This window comes from Triturus cristatus, chromosome 2_1 (assembly GCF_964204655.1).
Source record: "Triturus cristatus chromosome 2_1, aTriCri1.1, whole genome shotgun sequence".
In the NCBI taxonomy this organism is placed as follows: Eukaryota; Metazoa; Chordata; class Amphibia; order Caudata; family Salamandridae; genus Triturus; species Triturus cristatus.
In genome coordinates this window covers 800094523-800120323 of record NC_140581.1, presented here as the reverse complement: position 1 = coordinate 800120323, position 25801 = coordinate 800094523, and the positions used below count along the sequence as shown (strand labels likewise).

At 41.7% G+C, this 25801-nt stretch overlaps 1 protein-coding gene across 3 annotated transcripts in view; it reads left to right on the top strand.

The window, feature by feature from the left end:
* Positions 1–2968: 2968 nt before the first annotated feature.
* The window catches only part of LOC146865898 (kelch domain-containing protein 10-like), a 603680-nt gene continuing 580847 nt past the window's right edge, over positions 2969–25801 (top strand). Inside the window, exons 1-3 of one of the 3 annotated variants that reach the window (XM_085640782.1) lie at positions 2969–3045; positions 3477–3545; positions 15161–15233. In XM_085640782.1, coding sequence (XP_085496908.1) covers positions 2984–3045; positions 3477–3545; positions 15161–15233 — 204 coding nt within the window. In that variant the 5' untranslated portion in view covers positions 2969–2983. Of the gene's footprint in view, positions 3182–3476; positions 3546–15160; positions 15234–25801 lie in introns of all 3 variants that reach the window. The other 2 variants (XM_085640780.1, XM_085640781.1) reach the window with 2 other exon arrangements.

Genomic DNA, 25801 nt, shown 5'->3' with positions numbered 1-25801 from the left:
GATCTGGTCCAGCGATCCTTAGTAAAATGATCACTCCCTACACAGCAACCAGATCCCTACGATCGCAGAATGAGAACCTTGCCAGCACCCCTAGATTCAAAAGAACCCGTACAGAAGGTCGACAATTCTCCGTTCAAGCGGCGAAGGGCTGGAACGCACTCCCCCGCTCCCTCAGACTAGAACCCAACTATCTGGTTTTCCGCAAGAAACTAAAGACTCACCTATTTCCTAAATAAATTCCTTCTGTTGTTCTCCCCTCACACTCGTTCCCCTCTACAGGATTTCAAGTCACATAGCGCGGGGATGCCCTTGGGTCACCAGGCGCTCTAGAAATCGCTAAAATAAATAAAAATAAATAAATAAAGAAACAAATAATACTTAAGTATGAAAACTCATCTGACATTGACTCGTACTCAATTGGACAATATCTCAAAGTAAAATAATTGATGATATCTAACCATAGCAAAATAAACATGTCACAAATTGAAATATCCATGTGCAGTAAATGGATCAAACACAGCCCATCAACAATAGGGCCTGCGCAAGTAGGCTTGCCACCAAACAACTCAGCCTAAGTGAGAAATCTAGGGATAAATACTGACTCCAGCCTGTCACTCAGAATAAAAATGTGTTTGTCTAATACATTTAAACTGCAGTTTGGCACTTCTTTCCCTCGTATTGGCTTTAAAGTTATCTCTGCCTACATTGCTTAAAATGTTTGTCCCGCCCCACTGACTCAAGAGTTTGCCCCCCCCCCCCAAAGTTGGGTCTAGTTGCGCGCCTGTTCATGCATGATCTGCTCTTAGTGTTCCTTTTCTTGTGCATGCTCAAAATGCAGTCAGAGTGCCCTTTTCTGCGCATGAGCATTATGATTGCCACACTTCCGGTATCATTATTTAAGGGGAGAGCAGCAACTTTGTTAGAGCTTATTGATTCCTTGCATTGTAGCAGTTCTAAAGAAGCTTATTTTGGAAACCCTTTTGTCTTTAGAAGAAACCAGAAAAATCTTCCTAGATTTAGGGCGATAATATTCTGTCCGCAAGAGGACGTGGCGGATGAATTGCCAGATATATTCCAGGTGGACTCTGTGGTGGCAAGCCTTGTTTGACATTTGTCTATGGCAGAGGAAAACATACTAGGAGAGCCAGCCAAAAAGAAAGTGGAAGGGCCCTCAAAAAGGTGTATTCTGGTTCTCACCTTGCACTTCACGCTCATCTTTACGGGCCCTATACTGCACATAGACTTTTAACAAACTCCAAGGAAGTTTCTAAAGACTTGCAGGAAGGCTCTTAGTGTAGAAATTGTTAAAAACAAGTTCTGACTATCACAAAGGAGAAAAGTGAGGTTTGGCAATCAGGAAGAGTTTAAGTTTAATTAAACAATAACGACCCGTAAAAGCAGTCACATCTCTTACAGTTGCATGCTGAAATTCAACTTGCATTAGGTACATGGCATTCTTTATACTGTACAGCGTGTGCAATAAAGAGAAGTTCATCCCCCATTGGGCAGGGAATACTGGTACAGTGGGCCATAAATTACGTGTTAGATGCCTGATTTCAACCTGATAGAAGGGACCTTAAATACCAACTGGAGGCAGTGCTTAATTTGAGACAGTTGTTTCCAGTGCTAGGAAAAGGCACTTAATTGCCAGCACCAGCGCTTATTAAGTCTACCACATGGTGGAGCAGTCTGTCTACTTTAGGTATGAGCACAAAAACAGTTGATTATTAATTCAACTTACATATACAATGACTGATACAAACCTCCCAACCCATTCGTATAGCTTTGGACTTGGAATAGTATGAATTGTCACATTTGTAAAAGTGTGATGGTTAGTTGTTGTGTTCACACTGTCATTGGTAGTGCTGGCAAGGGCAACGGATGGTGCAAGCTGTAGTGGTCTCCTGACGAGGGCCCTGGCACTAATTATTTTTTTACAAAGTAAGCACTGACTGGAGCTCATATTCGGAGGTGATCAAGCGGCCGGGTGTGTCGTGTGTGATCTAGGGTGACACTTACTACTAGGCATTGTTTGGGCTTTAGCTGATGAATGCAACTGGCCAGTTGCTCTGGTATCATGTCCTTGAGCCGAATGCAGACCTTCTGCTGAGCTTTTGTTTGTCTTTATGAGTGGGTGCAACTGACTCTTTTCTTAGCCAATACATCCTTGGGCCATATGTGGTTTACTGCTGCAATCTTTCAGGTGTGTTTGAGGCTGTTCCATATCTGGTGTTTCCATCACAGTAAGCCCTAGGGATGGACAGAGGGCAGCAGTTTTATGTTGATATGATAAGGGTAATTCTGAAACTATAACAACTGTTTTATTGTGAATTTGGGTAGCGCAAGCAACAGTTGCTCTGCGTTGTGCTCTACTCCTATAATATTTCCTTTGATGCAGTGAGAGCGTCTGCATTGTCTTATGGTGCCTCAGTCGCCATTTCTTAAAATACTGTAATATAGATTCTGCTTGGAGATCTACTGCATTGAACCTGAAGTTTAGGGGGATTTGACTGTTCGGGTCACATCCGGAAGACAAGCTGCCCAAAATTTGTAAAGAGAACATACTCCTAGTCTTTTTTGGAAGCAGCAGTTAAAATCTTCCTTTAAAACAAGTCTTTCAGACATTTCCATATAAGCCGATAGAACATAAGTATCTATTATATATCAAATATATTCAGGAGGAGGAGATAGAGAAAAAGAGGTGCTGAGGTGAGAGGAGAGAGAATACATTAGGAGGCCAGCCAGCCAGAGTTTGCGTTTGCCAGTAGAGACGCGACACGGTTTAGAGTGCTTGCAAGGATCTTGTTTCTGCAAAGCTAGTATTTGAATATTATGGTGTCCGATTCCGGGATGGAAAAGTCAACGTTGGGGAATTTAAAACAAGAACAGATGGCGCGGCCGAGGAACAGTGCGAGCGAAGCTCGTGCGAAGTATTGCGTCCGCTTCACCTGCCAAGGCAACCCGGAAGCGTGCTGCATCACAAATGTCAACACAAGGTGTGCTTCTTTGTGTACCACCGAGCCATGGCAACAGCTGCCAAGCAAAGCGACCGCTCAGTCAGAGTTTTCTGAGAGCGAAGGGGAAGCCTTTAGGACTGTATTTTAGACTAACTTTTAATTATAGCGTCTGGCTTGTTCCCACACAACATCTGAAGGGACAGACACGAGGGAGCTCTCTGCACGTGAGTACAGCGTGGACACATACTAAGAAAAGCATCGCGTTTATTTGTAGAACAGTAGCACATATTTCAGATGTTTACGTTTTTTCGGTGTGTTCTGTATGTTCTAAATCATAAATAGCTCACTGTTTGACTTCTCTGCTATTGCCTCGGTCGGTACATCTGTATCATTTCCTTTCCAACAGTATACAAAGATCGCACGTTTCTCGGGCAAAATATTGAAGGGGGGACTTGTAATGAGTGGGGGGCGCGTGACAGATTTCTCCCTCATGGTGGCTTTTCTTTGATCTTCTTACAGGAAGGAGATGGCTTTGGCGAGCGGACATTGGACCAAGAAAGAAGTCCTTGGAGAAGCGCCAAGTCCTAGGTACTGTCAGTCGCTTCCACTGTGTGCGGTTATTGTCACTCTGAAAGAGGTGTTCCATCTTTGTATTGACATAAACAAAATCCAAATGACCGACATTTTGTCCTTTAACGCTATGTTGTGATACTCACGAAGTAACCCCTTAACTGCTGGGGCTTTTGACCCCCAGTGCTGAGCCCATTCCTTTGCTATTTGGGATAGTTCAGGCTTATGGCTCCACAACTTTTTTCCTGCTAAGGTATCCATGCCAAATATGTGTCCCTTTTTTTCTAACATCCTGGTGATTCTAAAAGTACCCAGGGTTTGAGGATTCCCCTGGAGGGGGATGGAGAAAATAGAAAAAATCTAGCTACATTTTGAGGTTTGTTAGGAAAAATAGGAAAAAAGTGCTCTGGATAAAAGTGTCTGTTTTTCTTTCTAAAAATGGCATCAATGAACAGTTTACTGTGCTAAAGTCACCATCTTCCCAGCTTTCAGGAACAGGCAGAGTTAAAAAAAAAACAGTTTTGGCATTTTTCACAGCGGTAGCTCATTTTACCTATTTTTGGTGCTCTCAACCTACATTCACTTGTGGTAGAAAACAGTGTGAAACCCATGGGTGATCAGAAAAACTATAGATTTCTGAAAAGTAGACAAAATTCTGAGTTCAGCAAGGGGTCATATGTCGGGCTCAAGGTTTTATCAAAGAAGCTAACTTTTGAAATAAAGAAATACTGAAAATGAGTTGGAAAAAATTGCTATTTGTGGCAACGTTTTCATCTGTGTCCGTGAAAGGAAATGGCCCAAAACAAAACATGGATACATCACATTTTTCCACTCACCTAGGGAACGCTAGCAAACCTGTACAGCTTTGATTGTTACCCAGGGGATTCGAGGGTGGGGTGACTTGCATGGCTCTCACTAGGTTGTGTTACCCAGAATTCCTTGCAAACCTCAAACTTTGACAAAAAACATATTTTCCACACATTTCTGTGAAAGAAAGTTCTGGAATCTGTGGAGACCCACAAATTTCATTTTACCCAGCATTCCCCCAAGTCTCCCGATAAAAATGGTAGCTCATTTGTGTGGGTTGGCCTTGTGCCCGCGATAGGAAACAGCCCAAAACACAACATGGATACATCCTATTTCCCACTCAAAACTGACCCTTATTTTCTAAGTTCTGTAGCTGTGGATTTCGGGCACTAGCTCAGCTGGCACATAGGGAAACCTAGCAAACTTGCACATTTTTTAAAACAGAACAACGAGGGGAGTCGAAGGTGGTGTGCCTTGCGTGGATCCCATGATGTTTTCTTACCCACAATGCTCTGTAAACCTCTAACTTTGCTTGAAATCACACACATTTTTGTGATGGAAACTTCTGGAATCCACAAAATTCCTACCACACAGCGTTACACCACTTGTGCTGATAAAAACACTGAGCCACTTGTGTGACTGGGCCTAGTGCTCATGACAAGAACGGATCAAATCAAGGTCAATGGTAGTCCTTGCGACTGGACTCCCTTTGACTTTGGTTTGAATCATTCTTGTCGTGGGCACTAGGCTCAACCAAACAATTGGTGCAGCGTTGTTTATTGGCACAAGTCAGGTAAGGCTGGGTGGCAGGAATTTTGTGGATTCCTGAAGATACAGGAAGCTTCCATACCAGAAATGTAATACAAATGCATGATTTCAGGCAAATTTGGAGGTCTGCAGGGCACTGTGGGCAGGAAAACCTTGTGAGATTCATGCAAGGCAAACAACCCAGGAATCCCCTGGTTGTCTAATTTTCAAAATGGTCTGTGGTTGGAAAGTTTCCATGGGTTGTGGCCGAGTACGGCCACAAATCCCGCAGCTACACCTATTGCTGATCTCTCCAGGTAGCACTTGAGGGTCTTTTGTGTCAAGGGCTCTCGGCCCACCGACACAAGTGAGGTACTATTATTATCAGGAGACCAGGGGGAATGCTGTGTGGTAGGAAATCTGTGGCTCCTCACAGATTCAAGACGTTTTCCTCATAGAAATGTGAGGAAAATATGTGTTTTTAGGTAAAGTTTGAGTTTTTCAGGTCATCGTGCGTAAGAAAATAGTGTGGGATGCATGCAAAGCACACCACCCTGGACTCCCCCAGTCATCTAGTTTTCACAACTGTCTGTGTCTAGTAGATTTTTCCAGGCTGCAGCCTACCCAAGCCCAAAAAGTACAGCAGTTCAAGGTGGACATATCTAATCCCCCCGGCCGCCCTATCATCTCGGCCATAGGGAGTGCTTTTGAGCACACTTCTAAATTTGTTGATTCCTTTCTATGCCCTCTTGTCAAAGCCCTCCCATCGTTTATTTTAGACACGCGCGACTTTTTACGCAAAGTATATGATGTCCCTTGGGAATCAGACTTTCTATTGTTAACCATAGATGCAACGACTTTGTATACTAGTATTCGCCACAAAGATGGCATAAATGCATGCAAACATTTCTTGGGTACTCGTCCGGCAAAATTTTGGCACCATACACAAATGTTACTCAAAATGATTACCATCTGTCTTGAGAACAATTTCTTTTTGTTTAATGGGGAGCTATACTATCAAATTTGCGGGACGGCGATGGGCACCTGCTTCGCCCCCAGCTATGCGAATTTGCATATGGGCTGGTGGGAGGAGCAGGTGGTCCAGACGCGTTGGCATGCAGAGTGGCAAAACAATGTAATGCATTGGAGTCGTTACATTGACGACCTTTTTATTATTTGGAAAGGTACCATAAAAAGTGCTCAGGACTTTGTCAAAGAATTACAAACTAACGATTTGAACCTGAAACTTACTAGTACAATCAGTGCTTCTGAAGTTAATTTTTTAGATCTTACGGTGTATGTGAGTGACGGTAAATTGCAGACTAAACTGTATCGCAAGCCCACGGATGGGAACACGTTATTACATGCTACGAGTTTCCATCCGGACAAATTAGTTAAGAGCATCCCCTATGGGGAATGTCTCAGAGCTATGCGTAACTGCTGTAGTGAGCAAGATTTTGACAAAGAACTTTCATGCCTGAAATCCCGTTTTCGAGCTAGAGGATATTCAGAAGTATGTCTCAATCAAGCTATCTTAAAAGTCAAAAAGACTAATAGAGAACAAATGCTCTTTAACAGAAACAAAAGTCTCACAACAAGATATTAACCAATGTAGGTTTATCACCACCTATAACAAACAACAAAATGAATTAAGAACCATTTTCAATAGACATTGGCACATCATTCGTAATGATCCCGTGCTTGGCAAACTTGTACAAAGGAGACCCCAATTTACCTTTAGAAAAGCAAGATTCTTGAAACAAGCACTGGTTAGTAATGTGCTACCTAGCAGCACTCAAAAGCAATCATCGGGCTCTTGGTTGAGTAGAAGAGATGGATTTATCAAATGCCTTAAATGTAAGGCGTGTGTGTTTGGAAAAAATACTACCTGTTTTCCAGCAGGCTTTTCTCATAAGTCTACACAACAAATTAAGGGTCAATACTCGTGTAAGACGGACTATGCAGTTTACGTACTACAGTGCCCATGTGGCCTAAAGTATGTGGGCTCTACCATTCTGCCTGTGCACAAGAGAGTGCTACAGCACTTACGTGCCATTAAAAATGGGGATAAATCTTACCCAGTGGCGCGGCATTTTGATAAATACCAAGAATGCTGAGGGTCTTCTCTATTTTGTTATTGATGCTATCCCAGTAAGCAGCCGGGGTGGCAACCGAGAAAAGAAGTTACGCAAACTAGAATCCTGCTATATCATCAGACTAAATACTAAAATCCCACATGGTCTTAATATGGAAGAAGACTTACATACCCATTTATAGGATCCTCTCGCTCTTTATCAATTCGTTTTTTAGGTTTTGTTTTAAATTTTATTTTATTGTTTTGATTTTGTCACTTATTTGGACAATGAGCATTTATATACAGACCGTTGTGCATATATTGTTGCTGTACATTTTGGCCCACTGGGGCAGTACCTGTTTGTTTGTTTGCTTGCTATTTTAGCTTATTTTGCTAAAATTACATTGAGTGTTTTTGATCACTTGATTAACCCATCAATACATCTATTCTGGTCAACCACATAACAATTTGGTTGATCATGACGGGTAAAAGATGAAGACGGCACCATTATGGTGAAATAGACTTCGTCACTCTTTGAGAGCAACAAACTCTACGTTAACGTGTACATGTAAATTGAAGATTAACAAAGTCAATTAATGCTGTTGTATTTTGCAACAACTTTGATGAATTGTGTTTTGTAAATAATGCGGCACTTGTCTTTAATCCATATGCTTATAACGCATGATGCCAAACTACGAGTCTGTTGTCCAGTTTTATCATTGTAGTTCACCATGTGACCTGATCACATTCACAGTTTTAAATAGCCATGAAAACTTTATCAAACTGCTAGTGAACAAGCCTGCAGGTCAGGCGAAATGCGTCTAGCATTTTCAGCTGGCAATAAAGAATTTTGCACAGACACGGCGTCGATTGCTTTTTTGAAGAAGTTTGGTGAATATATATATATATATATTCACTTAAAAAACCATAGGTTTCACACATGTTATAGTTAGCTATACATTTCACTCGTAAAAAACCTATGAAATTCCACGTTATAGTTAGATCAGGTAACTATAACTTGCGCGCCCACAATAAACTGCTGATGACGTCACATAGTACATCACTCATGACATGGTCAGTGACATCACTCATGACATCAATGATGACATCTGAAATTACACATTGTGGATTGCGGTCGCGCAAGTTATAGTTACCTGATCTAACTATAACGTGGAATTTCATTGGTTTTTTACGAGTGAAATGTATAGCTAACTATAACATGTGTGAAACCTATGATTTTTTAAGTGAATTTGCAAGGTTTTGTAAATGATAATTCCTAACTATAACGTGTGTGAAACCTATGGTTTTTTCAGTGAATTTGTACGGTTTTTTAAATGCTAAGTTATGTATTTATTTTAAAAAAAAAATTCTGGTTTTTCACTATGCGCACACCCTGCGCGCACGGTGCGCTTCACGCACCGTGCGCGTGCAGTGGGCCCTCGGTGCGCTACGCGCACTGAGCGCCCACGTTGTGCAGTCCATGCCGTGCGTGCCTCGCCTTTTTTTACGCAGTAACATTTGTTTTTTTCTCCCTTGTGGGTCCATTAATTTATTTAATAAATGTGATTGTTACTTCTTTATTTTTTTTTTATTTTTTTTTGACGTGCGCGTACGGTAAGCTTACCGTACGCGTACCCCGCGATTTTTAAAAAAAAATTATTACATTTATTTTTCGTACTTTTGGGTCCTTCTTGGACCCCCTGACAAACACTAGGGGGTCTGCAACTCTCTTCGTTGCCCCCGTTTCACTTTCCCCACCTTTGTTTCTCAGTGCGAGAGACAGAAAATGGCGGCCGACACTTCCTGATTTCGACCGATTCGAATGTTTACAGTCATGTAACCACCAATCAGAATTGAGCTCGCGCACGGCACCGTACGCGTACGGTAAGCTTACGGTAAGCGCACGGAGCGCGCTTACAGATATATATATTGATTTAAATGCTATTTTCTCAGGACCTACTGAACAGATTTACACCAGACCTACAAAAGGCACATCCTTGACCTGAGGACTACCTCTCTGCCAAATTTCAAGTAATTCTGTTCAGCCGTTCGGGCTGTAGCTGTGTCTAAAGGTCCTATGGAAAAATGCATGGGGAAAACGCGTTTTGAGACCCCCCTTTTTTCTCAGCCCCCGCTTGACGAATCCCCCTGAGACTTTCAGGGTAGGAGCGGAGCGTAGCGCCCCATTAGTTTTGAAAATTTCGCGAGGATTCGTCGACCGGTGCCAAAGTTATTCCAAATAGAATGTTGCGGATTTCCTATGGAAACATGGTCCTAACTATAACTATCTACTGGCGACCGCCAGTAGATAATACATATATATATATAGCAGCACAGTTCCGATAAAGTGAAGGCTGTCTGCCAGGACGGTCCGTTCCAGGGTATTCGGTAGCCCCAAATACAAAACACCACACTTTCAGTTCCAAAAGTATTCACGGACACCAAGGAGATTTGCAGTTTAGAGTTGGTTTATTGAATTGCAAACACAACGCGTTTCAGCTTTCGCCTTGTTCACGCTTACCGCAAAGTTTTTTTGTTAAAGTTAAATACAGTTCATTGTCCACAAAACAAACAACAGACTCATCAAAACTCAATCGTAAATGAATGAGAAAGCGATTGTTAACGTGGCGACGATCTTAGCACTGTACTAATTATAATGCAGTGAATGATAATCAACAGCAAATAACTTTTAAACCTCGAATAAAGGCAAAATAAAAGCAAAATAACATGATTTCAATTTGTACAATAATGCTTAAATATTCGCATACGGTATATGTGCACACTCGTCGAGGCTATGTATGCGCGATGTATAACAGCGAAAATTCGCTGCGCACAATCATAGTAATCGAACAAAAATTCACAAACTTGTGTAAAATACACAAAAAATACACAAAAAGTGTGTCATGATCATGCCCCAGTGGGCAAACATGATAATGTCCGATCTTCATGACTTAGAACATGTGAATGTTAAACGCCGCAAGCCCCTAATTTTGTCCCAGTGGGCATAATGCAAAACTGTACAAAATTATAACAAAATAATATGATTACACATAGCTCAACTGGTCAAGTTCATCAATGGCCACTTTAAAAAATCCTTTTCTCGATACCAATCCCTGAAAGATACAATAAAATCTAATTTTAGTGCAAAGTCTAATTCACAACAGTAACAATGTGTACAACACATAACAGTTTGACTCAATTGTGTAAGTGTACAGACAATTCTTCACTCGAATTTAGCCCTTTAGGAAACATTGTTTCGAAATCAACAATATATCTAGACTCCAATTGTCTAAGGTGGAGCAGTTTGTTACCTACACGTGCATTCTCCATGACAGCATCAATTACCACCATCCTCAGCACTCTTTCATTCTGCTCATGCTGTTCAAAGAAGTGTCGTGCAACAGGATACTGTCTATTGTTATGGCGAATTGCCCTAACATGTTCCAGCACTCTTTTTTTAGCTCGGTGAATTGTGCTGCCAATGTATGCCTTATTGCAGGGACAAGTCAGTGCATAGACGCAGTACATAGTATTGCATGTAAGAGCTTTTTTAATGATAAACTCTTTTTTCATGCTTGAAAACTGTACCACTGTACAATCCACACTATCTCTGCAAGCTTTGCAGTTCTTACAACATCGAAAACCGGCTCGACCGCTACTTTTGAGAATTGTCAATTTAGTAACCACATTAGGACTTAATTCGTCGAGTTACTCCTTTTAAAGGTAACCTGTGGGTGGTTGGTCAAATATTTATGCAGGTTGCTATCGGTCAGCAATACATGCCAATGTTTCTCCAGAACACGGCGCACATCATGCGCCTGTCCTGAATACATGGTAATGAACCGTAGACGTTCTGCTTCTTATACTCGTTGCACAGGATGCAGTAACTCGATACGTGCAACCTCATCCACTTTTTGCATGCTTCTTTGATGGTGCTCTGATGGTAACCCCTATCTCTGAAGCACTGCACCATATTTTCTTTTTCTCTTGCATAGCTGCTCTCAGTGCTACAGTTTCGCTTGGCGCACAGTAATTCCCCATACGGGATACTGCTCACCAATTTGCGTGGATGAGAGCTTGAGGCACTCAAAATGCTGTTACCGGTGGTTTGTTTCCGGAATAAATGTGTATGCATGGATTGATCTTTGATCTCCACGGTAACATCAAGAAACTCAACCGATTTCCTACTAATATGTTCCGTGAAGACCAAATTGAATGAGTTATCATTCAACTCTTTGACAAATGCACCGGCAGAGTCTATATCACCATTCCAAATTAAAAAGATGTCGTCAATATATCGGAGCCACAAGACACAGTTGGAAAATTCCTCCAGCTGAGAGGCCACCTGCTCCTCCCACCAGCCCATGACTAGATTGGCATAACTGGGGGCGAAGCAGGTGCCCATCGCTGTGCCCTGTGACTGCCGATAGACGACATCATCAAATAGAAAAAAATTGTTCGTCAAACAGAAATCAATCATAGCAATGATCATTTCTGAATGATGCAAAAGAGAAATGGAACGGGCCTTTAGGAAATGTTGTACAGCCCTTAAACCCAGCTGATGTTGTATGCTGGTGTACAGACTGCCAACATCAAGGGTGACCAAGGTGTATTCTGGTTCCCAGTGAATCCCATCGATGATGGTAAGAAAATGAGTAGTGTCCTATAAATATGCTGGTAACCCCGCTACAAAGGGTCGTAATTAATGATCAATGTAACGGGACATATTCTCCAACAGAGACCCAATAGAAGAAACTATAGGTCTCCCAGGCGGGTTAACTGGGTCTTTGTGTAGTTTCGGGAGTAAGTATAACACCGGTATCCTAGGGTGAGGGCATCTCAAATAATTGAATTCCTCCCACTCCAGTAACCCCTTCTCCCTCCATTCTACTAGAAGTTCCCCAAATTTCAAATTGGATAGTGTTATGGCCCTTCTATCAGAAATAGAATAACACGTTTGGTCACTCAGTTGTCTATATCCCTCACATAAATAGGCTGATTTGTCCTGAACCACAACATTACCACCCTTATCAGATTGACGGATAACGATGGTATTGTCTGCTTTTAAAAGCTCCAATGCTTTAATATGACCCCAACTCAAGTTTTTATCAGAAGTTGGAATTGTGCCATATCTCATTTTCTTTAAGTCATTTAAAACACCCCTTTATATATATATACACATTTTTGTATAACACTCGATCTAAATCCTAATGTAATTATACATTTTTTGTATAACAAACTACCATACCCATAATGCCTCATTGTCGGTAAAGTGGAGAATTGGTATAAATATTGAAAGTGAAAAGGGTCTTATGTATACTACCGTGACCAAGAACTGCCATAGTTCGAAACGCGTATAGTTCGAAACGCGTAGGTGAAGAGAAAATAAAACTCTAACTTCAACTATTCAGGAAGAGTGCGGCATCTTTGTTCTTTCAAAGCTTGCTTTTGATATACACATATATATATATATATATTTACACACCCACCCACACCCACACCCACACACACACACACACATATATATATATGTGTGTGTGTGTGTGTGTTTTACTTACCTCAAATATACCTACCACTCATGTTAAAGACATCTACGTGATAAAGGAATGCATTGTAAAGGATGCTTGGAGAAGAACCACGTAAGACAGAGATTCAGTCAGGCTCCTGTTCCATTATGGTAACATACAGCCGGCTAAGTTGGCTTTTTCTGATTTATGCATATCAGGCCCCCATACAAATATGGAAAACTCTGTATTTTTAATATAGGGTACCCAGAAAGTTAGGTGTGCACCCTGAATATCAACATTAGAACATCAATATACAGGGCAAAATATTGAAAATATAATAACAGAATAATACGTTTAGATTTTCTATACCTAACGCCACATATATGTACCTTGGTGATACATATATTCAAGGTGCCTGGATGTGGAGTTAGGAATAGTAAATGTACACTTCCCTTTACGCACTTAGATTTTGATTATTTGCTCCTCGATATTCTGTCCTTGATATGCTTGAACTACGATAATCTAGGGGTTGATAGTGAGTAATGCAACCAAAAGTTGGAATATAACAGGACCCAGTGGGTGCTACTGTTACACTGAAGTGCTTCCCTTGCTCTGCTAGCACTCTGAGAGCCATATACACACCAGACACACTTTTTGTATTGTATCACCCAGTGTGTTAGAGAAAAAAAATAATAAGGCCAGATACATTGTTTATATCAACAATTTAAAAAATCCATATCCACTAAAGCATATACACATTAGAAAGCAAGTATCTAAATCTAGAATACAATTGCAAACGCATCATCTCAACAAGAGTTAAATAGCTAGGGTGACACTGGTACTTATACTTAACGCCTCAACCACACATGCTTTCTGTGAAAGACACTAGCTCAGCCAGCAAAACACATTTCCAATGCCCTCAAACACTCCGCACTTCAAAAGTTAACAAACAACAACGGTCCAAAAGAGTAAATGAGCAAAACTGTAATCTAATAAATTGTTTAAGAGAAAAAGAAAATCAAATTCTTCATTAAACATTCAGCAACATCAAAATATGAGTCAACACATAGGGTCTTAATCACAAAAAAGTAGGAATAGAACTTGTCAAGATCTCTCCCTAAACATACTTTTCTTAATTTTTGTTGTTCACCAACATTCCCAAGAGTGTGCTTGGAATGCTGTGAAAGAGAAAAATTATTTGAGTTAGATGTAATAAAAAATATATTTTAAAGTAAATAACATTTTTGAGAAAAACGTAATTAAATGTTGCTGCCCACATATCACACAGAGAAATAGAAGGCGGGTGGTGCCATAGGACTGTATTCTCCCTGCCTCTCTTGTTGCCATGGTGGAATTTTCATGAGTTGTTCAACTGGGTCTGATCAGTCTCTGCTATGGTAAGATCACTTCCTGGATAGGGCAATAGGTATTTATTGACCAGCTTTAATTTGTGGCTTTCCTTCTTTTGTGATCTCGGCCAAAGAGGCACGCCAGAGTTACAATGTGATCCAACAGCTTGGTACTCAAAATCAACCAAGAAAAAGTGTCCAAAAGAGTTGTCACAATAACATAGGAAACATTTAGATATGGTTCCCTTTGAAAATGATGTAATCCCTGTATCCTCTGGGTCAGTTTCAAACCTTAGCAGATGGGATGGTGGGTAGTGATCACTCCACCTTGGTGGGAGCTACATTCTCCTGGACCTTGGTCTCCAGATGCTGAGTAACCCCTTTAAAGCCTTTTAAGGTACTGCATTTGATGATATACCCTGATGCTCGTTGGTGAAACAGGTAGGCAGACAATTTAAGTTAACCCTCTGTCAATGAATCTGGGGTGGTTGTTTGTCTATGGGCTATCAGTGCTGGTGATTTTCTATTGGCTTGTCACTTGAATATAGATATAGTTAGTTCTACTGCCTTGGTTATAACAAATTAAGATGGAAAAAGTTGGGTATAATAACTAGTCCAAGGCAAACTTTACATTATGCTGGCATAATTCACATAATTTAGGAAATTCTGTATTATGCATGTTCCCTAAAATTCCTGGAATTATGCCATTATGCCACCTTGTGGAATTATGTGCCATTCACTGTAAAAACGTACCTGCTCTAAAGATTTACTATAAATGGACGAGAACAAAAAAAACTCGGATGGCTGTTGTTCTCGGTGTTTTTGTTTTTTCTACTTTTTTTTAGAGCATAATGCACCGCTGTGTCAGAAAGTGACATAAGAACACATTCCAAACTAAAATATAGCACAAAATAGCAGGTTTGTATTTTTGTGTAATACATAGTGATTTTGACAAAATCCCACATAATTACATTAAAGCAAGTTAAGCAGACTTTGCACAACACCTACTTATAAGTGATGAATGTTTCATGCTCTCATGATAGTTAAATTGCATTTTAATTTTTTGTAAACTTCAATGGGATACGTTTTAAAATGGGTAAAAATAGCATTCAACGCTGAACAACTAGGTTGGTTTTTATTTCTTTTTAGGCATGGACATGCATTGACAGTGGCAGGAAACATAGCATTTGTCTTTGGAGGCAGTGCTGCACATGGTACCCTGGTAAGTTCTGTGATTTGTTTTCAGATGCATTTGTGCGTGAATAAAATAATATCTTGACCAGAGTGCTCATGTTGCTTGAAAAACATGTTGTAGGATTATATAACTCATATCTTGATTGATCAGAATCTCAAAGTGAACTGAAATTCTGTACAGTGTTTTGTTTGGGTGAGCGCATTTCAAGACGCAAGCCAAGCACAAAATGTTAAAGATCCAGAAACAGGATCTGCTCTGGAGCCGCATTGAGAAAGACCCACTAGTTTATTGGTGTTCTTCATTGCTCAAGGCTTTGGTGTTCCTAAATCACAGTCCTTACTTTATGGACAACCTTCAACCAAAAAATGCAAATATCCATATTAGTCAGATAAAGTTTAAGTACTAAATTTGACGTCATACTGAGAAGTGAAGCAAGAGCAGCTTGAAGGAAGTTCAAAGAAGGTGATAAAACTCTATATGTATATCTAGCCCTGGATACAGATGGCTTGTGAAATGTAGAATAAGACCAAGTACGGATAGAGAGTGGTGTTTGGGTCAGCCCCCTTCATACATTGACTTTCATGTGTTATTCATGGCTTACCATTGCTTGGTCTGTCAGGGCCATGGCAGTTCGTGGATAGTTACATTGTCCCATTTGTGTGCCTTTTAAGTATTTGTGAAGGGACATTAAACAGTCGTTTTTTAGACTATAGATGTGACATGATTTGTAGCTTGTCGCAGAGAGCCACGGTGTTCTTTGATATATTTACTTTGTGACACAATTGTATAGTATTGTGTTGTAAATGCATTTATATAGCACTTACTACCCCTGACGTGGTGTCCGAGCGCTTTTTTGGCGAGTAGCAGGCTACTCCGGAACCCATAAAGCATTAGTGGTGAATTAGTATAGTGAAAATATGAAAGTATTTTGAGTGGTGGATATGTCAGTCAGTTATTTGGATTGAGAAGGATAGTTGAGGGATAGCAGAGGGAAAAAGGTTTACATTTATATAGCGCTTGCTACCCATGGTGGGGTGTTGAAGCACTTTTCCTGCGAGTAGCACGCTACTTCAGAACCCAGAAAGGATTAGTGGTGAATTAGTATAGTGAAAATAGGGGAGTAATGTGAGTGGTGGATATGTTAGTCAGTTATTTGGATTGAGAAGGATAGTGGAGGGATAGAGAAGGGAAAAGAGTTTGCATTAATATAGAGCTTGCTACCCCTTATAGAGGCTTGAAGTGCTTTTTTTTCGGTGAGTAGCACGCTACTCTGCAACCCTTACAGTGTTAGTGGTAAATTAGTATAGTGAAATCTGAAAGTAATTTGAGTGGCGGATATGGCAGTCAGTTATTTGGATTGAGAAGGATAGCGAAAGGGTAGAAGAGGTAAAACGGTTTGCATTTGTATACTGCTTGCTACCCCTGATGAGGTGTTGGAAGTGCTTTTTTTGTGGAATTAACACAGTGAAATCGGAAAAGATTTGAGTGGTGGACAAGTTACATTTGAATTACTGAAATATGTATTTTTTGCTTAAGCATTGCACTGTTTAGATATTTTAGTGTTATAAAAATACAGCACTATTCACCCTTGCACATCCTTTCTGTTTTATTTTGCTATCATGCTAAAATGTGTGATTAACAGCATAGCTGTTTTTTTTGCTCATAAAGTAAAGATGTGCACGCACATAAGAGTTTCTTAAAGATAGACCAAAAATACTCGCACTGTCAAAAGTATGTACTATGTAATATTTTGCTGTGAATTCATTTAAGCTCACTGCTTACATCTTTTAACTCCTTTTCATGACACTCTTCTTTGAAGGCACAGCTTACCTCTGCTAATGGATTCAGTTCAGCAGACTCCTCACATTTACTCTGTTGTTGTCTATGATGTTACTAATAACGAAATTCTCTTTTTAGTACATCTGAGGAAAAAAACACACACACAAGGTGGCCAGCTATTACAAAATGTTGCCCTAAAAAACACTAACCTATAAGCTTTGCTAGGGCTTCCTTAAAAAAGTGATGTTGGTTGGCAGGATGTCTAGTCCTATTGAAATATGATTCAGGTCGAAGATGAATTGGAGGGCATATACAAGGAATCTAAGAGGTGCCTTGAAGGAGGTCAGGTATTATTTAACTAGGAAAGGATATTTCGTATGGGTCTCTTATGACTTCAAACCTCGCTCTGAATTGCTAATCCGTGGATAAGGTTCAGAGGCAGGGAGTGTGTCACTGTTTGGTTTTGACGTCACATCAACTTTACCTCTCCAGCAATTCAGAAAAAAGCTGAAGGCACATCTCTTCAAGGAGCACTATTCCTGAGCCAATAGGTCACATTTGAACTTCCCTCAGTGATTGTATCTTGCTGAGATCAATGTCCCCATTCATTACTCCATTACTCTCCAGCTCCGTTTGCACTTTTCAAATACCAACACATACTTATATAAACACCTCAGGGTTTTGAATGTTGTCATCAAAACCATGAGCTTTGTTCTCTTTGTCAAGCTCCCTCAGCGGAAATTCTTTCTGTCTTACAATATGTACAGGCATCATTCATGTTCTTGTTGCATTATACAACATTCAAAGGGCAATTGTTACCCAGTTGGAGCACCCTGGTGCTTAAAAAAACAGAGGCCAATGGCAGCTTACAGATCACAATTTGTGAAGTTTAAAGTTAAATCAAATTGATTGTATTCAAGAATATCAGTGTTGTGTTTATTTATTTTGTGAGTAGTTTAGACTTGACCTAAATGTAGGGATATTTGCTACCATCAAGTGACATTGACCTTAATTTGAAATGACCAATATTTAGGCGTAGCATCCACCATAAATAAACAATGACCACTGCACAACAATTATGAACATCTTTGTGTTTTTTGGGAATAATATATGCATATGCATTGTTATGTTCATCATCATTATCAAAAAACTTTCTTTGTTTTTCTTTTTTATGAAACCATCAAAGTATTCAAAATCCATACATTTGAATGATCTCGCTAAAATATTCGTTAAAAAAAATAAGGTCCATATAAATAGCATCATAAATCTATAAAAATGGAAGATAAACTAAAAACACAAAGATTTCATTAAGTAGATCCATAGCCAAGTAAAAATGAAAAAGAGTACATTTTAAGGTGCTGCAGACAATTCACCATTTTTCCTGAACACAAACTTCCCAAAATATACTGTGACTCCATGACTGTAGTGACAAAATTTACTGATACACCAAGGCACATAACCATCCTAGTCAGCCTAAGTTACAAACCTCTGGCGCCGAATCCAGAAGTTAAACAGAAAGCGGCTTACCGCAAAGACGATTGGGTCAGACGTTTCGGTCTTCAGGATTCTATGGGCAACCCGATATTGTCTGATTCCTCAATTCAAGCATATTGGCTGTATCCACCTCCTACGGATTGAATGATATTTAATGCAAAAAAACAAAATATGTTTCTCAGATTCTTGTGCTAGGCCACATGTAGGGCATATTTCTGTTGCTAGATCAATGGCCTGGTGGTTAGGAATCATTAAGAATAGGCTGCCCTGCCGAAACCTAACAAACAGGCTTTTTTCTAAATGTGATGAGATCAGATCCACAAAAAGGGTTCAAACTTGGGACAGAGCTAAAAACATAAAAACTGGGTTGTTAGGTGATCGTTAGTTGTTCTCACTGCATAACGTTCTGCTACATATGCCCAGTACTTGGCCCATTACCCTGTCTGGACAATCCCACAAACTCGGCATTTCCACTAATTTACACCAATTGACAATGTCTTTAAAACATGGTAATTTTTTAGCACCACTAATCATTAGGATCTCCCTTGGTGACTCGCTGTAATCATTTAGTTCAGGCCTGGTCCACAACTGTAGCCAGTACATTAAGGGTTTGAGCGAAGCCACATCCCCAAGTAAAAAAATAATGGAATCAGAGGGGTCGCAACTGGTACAGAGACAAGGGATCTGACAAAAACATTTTCACACACCGTCAGGTTGTGGGTATTAGTGTAGCCCCAGATCTCAGAGCCATGAAGAGCAGTGCTTTGGGCTTTGGCACGGTATACCTCCAATGCAGGGGTCAGCGTCCGTATTCGTGACTGTCTCTGGAATCTCAATATTGACTTTGACCTATGGCATAAAGTAAGATAGCTTTTTTCAAGTTGCCGCTCCCATCCGAGTGAGTTGATCAACCTTATCCCCAAGTAGTCAAAGCTTTTTACCATCTCAAGTGATTCAGCAGTGGTCCTATCTACTCCCGATGTTCCCTTTCCCTTCCCAAAAGCCATACATTTTGGTTTTGTAACATTAAGTTCCAGGCCCCTTTGCTTGCAGAAAACCAGAAATGAATCTACTAGGTTTTGTAGGGCTATTGGAGTTGTGGAAATAAGTAAAGACTCATCTGCGAAGAGCAGGACCGGTATTTTCTTGCCGTTCAGAAGGGGGAAGTATTTTTTACAGTCCATGAGCATATTGGCCACTTTGTTGATATACAGGGAAAACAAAGTAGGCGCAAGCATGCACCATGGTGCACCCCACGGTATATTGGGATGTTGCTAGTTAGTTCACCGTGTTTGCCACATCATACCTGCGCATAATTGTCCTCATGCATTCTTGCTATCAAGTTTACCAAATTAGTCGGAACTCCCATACCTAACATGATTCTCCATAGCTTTTTACGGGGGACAAGATCAGACGCAACCCTCAGATCAACAAATGCTATGAATAATTTTTGTTTCTATAACAACACGTACTTCCACGTGTGTTATGCAAACCTGAAGGCCTGATCGCAATTATTTATCTTGGTTCGGAAGCCCGCCTGGTAGGGGGACAAAATCGCATTTTCATCTATCCAGGCTTGCAATTTATCTAAAACTTGCCTCGCAAAAACCTTTTGCAGATTATCGTTCAAACTGATCAGTCTGTAATTTGGCCGAGATTGAAGCATCTTCTTTCTTATATATAGTAATTATCTCAGCCCTTTTCCAAGTTTCTGGGATATCTCCCCCACCTGATATGAAATTTGACAGAAGGTTTATATAGGGAGACCATACCACAGGTTCGGATTTATACAGGTCGCCAAGTATACTTTCTGGTCCAGAAGCCTTTGCTGCTTACAATTTATTAATTGATGATATAGTATCATTAAGACTAAAAACCAGCTCAATGCTAGTAGTAGAAGAAAAATGAGCGTCTGAATTATAAAAATTAGCACCCATAATCTCCGTAGAGCTAATATCCTCATCCCTACCATAAAGCGTGGAGAAGTGGCTAACTCACTCCTCTGGCTGAATTTGGTAACAGGGAGTATTAATACTATCTAAGATTCTGTGTGCGATGATATTCCATTATGTTATGTTATTATGATGGGTTTTTATAAAGCACATGGTTACTTATAGACTTTGCTGGCACTGGAGCTGGAGTGCACAGAGCAGAATGGAACTGAAGTGGTTTAAGGATTAGACTTTCGGAAACAGCCAAGTTTTCATGGGCTGGCTTGATAGTGTAGTTGTCGCCAGACAATTATGTGAGAATATGTTGGGAGTCAGGAGTACATGTTTTGATGCAGCAGAAGTTGTGTGCTTCCACCAAAAAAAGTTCTAGCCCGCATGCAGCTGTGATCATTTTGTTATTTCCTGCTACATGAGGTTGAACTTTCAGGGGCGCACACATGACATTGTAATGCTACAAAAATGTCTTTGTTAATTAAATAATTTATGTTGTTTTTCTCTGGCAGCAGCACAGATGGAAGGAGGACAGTCATTAACCTATATGGATTTTCAGGTCTGGCTTGACAGTGCAACTGTTACCTGACCTTGTAACCTACACCAACATTATTCTACAGTTCTTTGCTTCCACACAAATACATATCTATTCCCATGCTATTTACTTGTAATGCTTCGCATTACCATACATTCCTTTAAAACCAGGCCTGTTGGCATTGCCATTGCTTGTAAGTTCTTGTGACAGGGTAGAACTTTCAGCTGCAATAACGTGTTCCTCATCTTGTTCTTAATTATTCTCTGCATTTTGCTACCTTGCATCATTTTGAGCTCTTTCTTTGCCCCATTAGGGTTTGGTGTTTTTTTCATCATTTGAAAAATCATTAGCACACCGGGCACCAATTCATAAACTTCAGTTCGCTGGAAGAATGTTGATATTTTACTGGTGTCATGCACTTCAGGAATTCATTCACTCCTAACGTATCATAAAGTTCCCCCAGAGGTGGCTAGCCAGGATAATTCCTAGCACAGTGTTTGAACTTGAGCTGCAAATTAACATTGGTAAAAATTGACACACTTGATGCCCACAAGATGTGTATGAATGAAGCCCAATGCAAGAAGAAATATGGACCAAAGGAGTTTTAGTTTTGTCAATTTTCCTCCTCACATTTCTATAATTAGTGAATTGAAGATAACCTCTGGAGACTTTTCCTCTGTTGTTTACTGCTCTTAATTCCAGATGACTCACCCAAAAGCTACAACACACTTTTTATACTTAAACTTTTTATCCCCTTCTACCGTGGGATTTCACTAAATGTTTTTAAAATAAACATATATTCCAGAAAAATTAATTGTTTTATATGAAACAAATTCAAACTTTATATACCAGAAAATCATATATCATTTTAAAACCAATCAATCAATCAAAGACATTTATAGAGCGCGCTACCTACCCGTAGGGTCTCGAGGCGCTATGGGGGGGGGGTGCCGCTACTGCTCGAACAGCCAGGTCTTGAGCTTCTTCCTGAAGGAGAGGTGGTCTTGGGTCAGGCGCAGGTCTGCCGGGAGGGAGTTCCAGGTCTTGGCGGCCAGGTAGGAGAAGGACCTTCCTCCTGTGGTGGCTCTGCGGATGCGTGGGACGGCGGCGAGGGCGTGGATCGGAGGTGGCGTTTGGGAGCGTAGAAGTTGATTCGGTTGTTGAGGTAGCTCGGGCCTTGGTCGTGGAGAGCTCTGTGTGCGTGGGTAAGGAGGCGGAAGGTGATTCTCTTGTTGACCGGGAGCCAGTGCAGGTCTCTTAGGTGTCCGGAGATGTGGCTGTGTCGTGGGATGTCGAGGATGAGTCTGGCTGAGGCGTTCTGGATGCGCTGGAGCCTCTTCTGGATCTTGGCGGTGGTTCCGGCATAGAGTGCGTTGCCGTAGTCCAGTCGGCTGGTGACGAGGGCCTGGGTGGCGGTCTTCCTGGTCTCTGTGGGGATCCACCAGAAGATCTTCCGCAGCATGCGCAGGATGTTGAAGCATGACGAGGAGACGGCGTTGACTTGCTTGGTCATGGAGAGGGAGGAGTCCAAGATGAAACCCAGGTTGCGTGCGTGGTCCGTCGGTTTGGGTGCGGTGCCCAGGGCGGGGGGCCACCAGGAGTCGTCCCAGGCGGAGGGCGAGGAGCCCAGGATGAGGACCTCCGTCTTATCTGAGTTCAGTTTCAGGCGGCTCGTCGTCATCCACTCGGCTACCTCTCTCATCCCCTCGTGCAGGTTGGCTCTGGCGGTGGCGGGTTCGTTGGTCAGGGAGAGGATCAGCTGGGTGTCGTCGGCGTAGGAGATTATGTTGAGGTTGTGTTGGCGTGCGATGGCCGCGAGGGGGCTCATGTAGACGTTGAAGAGAGTCGGGCTCAGTGAGGATCCTTGTGGGACGCCGCAGATGACTTTGGTGGCCTCTGACTTGTATGGTGGTAGGCGGACTCTTTGTGTTCTTCCGTCGAGAAAGGAGACGATCCATTCCAGCGCCTTCTCCTGGATTCCGACGTTGCTGAGGCGCTGCACTAGGGTGCGGTGGCAGACCGTGTCGAAAGCCGGACAGGCCATATACACAGAATAAGTGACATAGAAAATTAAGTGAATTGTGCATCTATCACAACACAACACATTAGATACATACATTATTTCCATGACAAACAAATACATCTGAACATAGCGTGAAGACATAATATTAATCTCAAGATGACCTAGATTTCTATTCCTTCTTATTTGTAAAGGTCAGAGTGGACTAGTGCTTCTGATTGGGCGTTGACGTTTCGACCCTTATATTATTGTGCAATCTGAAAAGCATCAAACTAGGTAGGGTCTTCCTCAGGACAAGAAAATAATAGTCTGTGTATAGCCTTTTGGTTTTTATGGTCCCGGAAGAAATCAAATAGTTGATAGGAGGGCTAATAAATTGCTTCCTCCTAGAGCTCGCGGGTAGCTCCCGTTTCGTTTCAACCTAATCAGGAGCTAACCACAAGCTCTAGGAGGAAACAATGTCGACCTTTTCAGCTGTGATCCCTCAATGCGTCAATTCTTGCTGTGGCAACAGACGCTGTGTCAGTTTCAGCAGCAGTGCAGCGGTGCTGGAAGATTCTTCTTGCACCACGGCGTTGCGTTAGTAAACTGTCGCAAGAACAGCGATGCATCCATTTCCTTGGTGTTGCATTGCTTTCCAGCTCCCGTCACCAGAACCAACCTCCAGAGGCCCCACACAGTCACAGGCACTCCTGGCAGGTCAGAACTGCCAGCAAGGAAGTTCAGGGGAGCTGGTGGTGAAGTCTTTGTGTTCCTGAGACTTCACAATAGGAGGCAAGCTCTACTCAAGCCCTTGGAGACTTTCCTCAATCAGGGGACACAGCACACAGCAAAGTCCTTCTCCTGTCTTTGGCAGAAACAGCAACTGCAGGCCAACCCCAGACACACAGCAAGGGCAGTACTTCTCCTCAGTTTCTCCAGCTCTTCTCCTCAGAAAAGGTTCCTCTTGAATCCAGAAGTAGTCTAAAGTTCAGGGGTTTTGGGTCTGATACTTATACCCCAAAATGTCTTTGTTCTCTTTGTGCAATGGGCTCTGAGCCCAGTTCAAATCAGTTATGGGGGGGCACTCTGCAAGTGCACAACAACATCCATTGTCAGTGTGAGCCTTGGCTCCAGACACTCCACAGGGGGGCGAAACCAGCATTGTGGAAGGCAGGCACAGCCCTATTCAGGTACAGGTGCTACTCCTCCCATCACTCCAAATGCAGATCAGGCCTATTCAATCTAGTGCTGACTCATTCAGGAAAGGCAGGACACACATCAACCCCCCCCCCCCCCCGGTGGCTGTCTGAGAGAATGCACCTCCCTAGCCCCTGTCACTCCAAAACCAGACAGTCAATACACAAACAGGCAGAGACACACAGAATGTTTAAACAGGAAAATGCCTACTTTCTAAAAGCGGCACACACAATTTAAAAACATCTTTAGTAAAAGATGTGTTATTAAATTCTGAATTCAGAGAGCTTAACTTTATTTTTCCATCTTATCCCTATGGGAAGATATGCTTGTAAAATGTTACAAAGCATTCCCCATTCAGTCCTATGGGGCAAGATAGCCTTTCAATAGTGAAAAACGAAATTGGCAGTATTTCACTATCAGGACATGTTACACACATCAGTACATGTCCCACCTTTCACATACACTGCACTCTGCTCAGGAGGGTACCTTGGGCCTACCATAGGGGTGTCCTACATGTAAGAAAAGGGTAGTAGCCCACCCGTGATATCGAACACTCCTGGCTTCAGAACTTGGCCCTACAAACTTAGCAGTTTTTCCGATCTCTATCATCCAAAATTATCCATACTATCATGCCTGACCCCCCAGGCGGAAACCTTAATTGTCTGTACGTACCGCGGTGCCCGTGCAACCTTGGCCAATGCCCGGTGGAGCTGTCCTATGCAGCTATAGAGAAATTTGGCTCTGGCTCACCCCTCGGCCGTCACCTACCCTGCTGAACTTCGGACATTGTTTACCTTGTCCCCCCATTGTGTCTCTTTTTGCCTCCCCTGCCTCCTCCCTCCGTGATTCTTTGTCTGCCTCCCCTTTTCCAGCCTGACCTTTCTGTGTTCCCTGAAGTACTTTATGATATGCTATGCTTTATTCATTCTCATGTAACTATGTTATACTGTTTCCCTTTCTATGTTATGCGACGCTACAGAAACTGATGTAACTATGTAACAATGTTCTGAAACAATGTCCTACCTCATGTAAAGCGCTCTGATACCTCCGGGTCTAGCCAGCGCTATATAAAACTTTTCAAATAAATAAATAAGGTTAGGGCCTGGCAAGTGGGTGCACTTGCCAAGTCACCATGACAGTTAACAACTGCGCACAGACATTGCAGTGGCAGGTCAGAGCTACTCATGTGGGTGGCACAATCAGTGCTGCAGGCCCACTAGTAGTATTTGATTTACCAGCCCTGGTGCACTTAGTGCACTTTACTAGGGACTGACCAGTAAGTCAAATATGCCAATCATGGCTAACCAAACATGTTCATAATTTACGCAGAGAGCATATGCACTTTAGCACTGATTAGCAGTGGTAAAGCGCCCAGAGTCCTAAAACCAGCAACAACAGGTCAGGAAAAAAATAGGAGGAAGAAGCAAATAGTTTGAGGATAAACCTGCAAAAAGGGCCAAGTCCAACACAAGGTCTTTATCAACAATGGATATAATTTAATTCCCCCAAGAGCCCTTTATTAAGGTTGTTACAATAATCTTTTTTCCTGGAATAGAATTCCTTCCGCTATAGAGCTGTTTATTCAGGACCTTGGTAAAGACTAAAACCACCAGTCACAGTGTCCTGGGTTTCTCTTCCTCGCCAC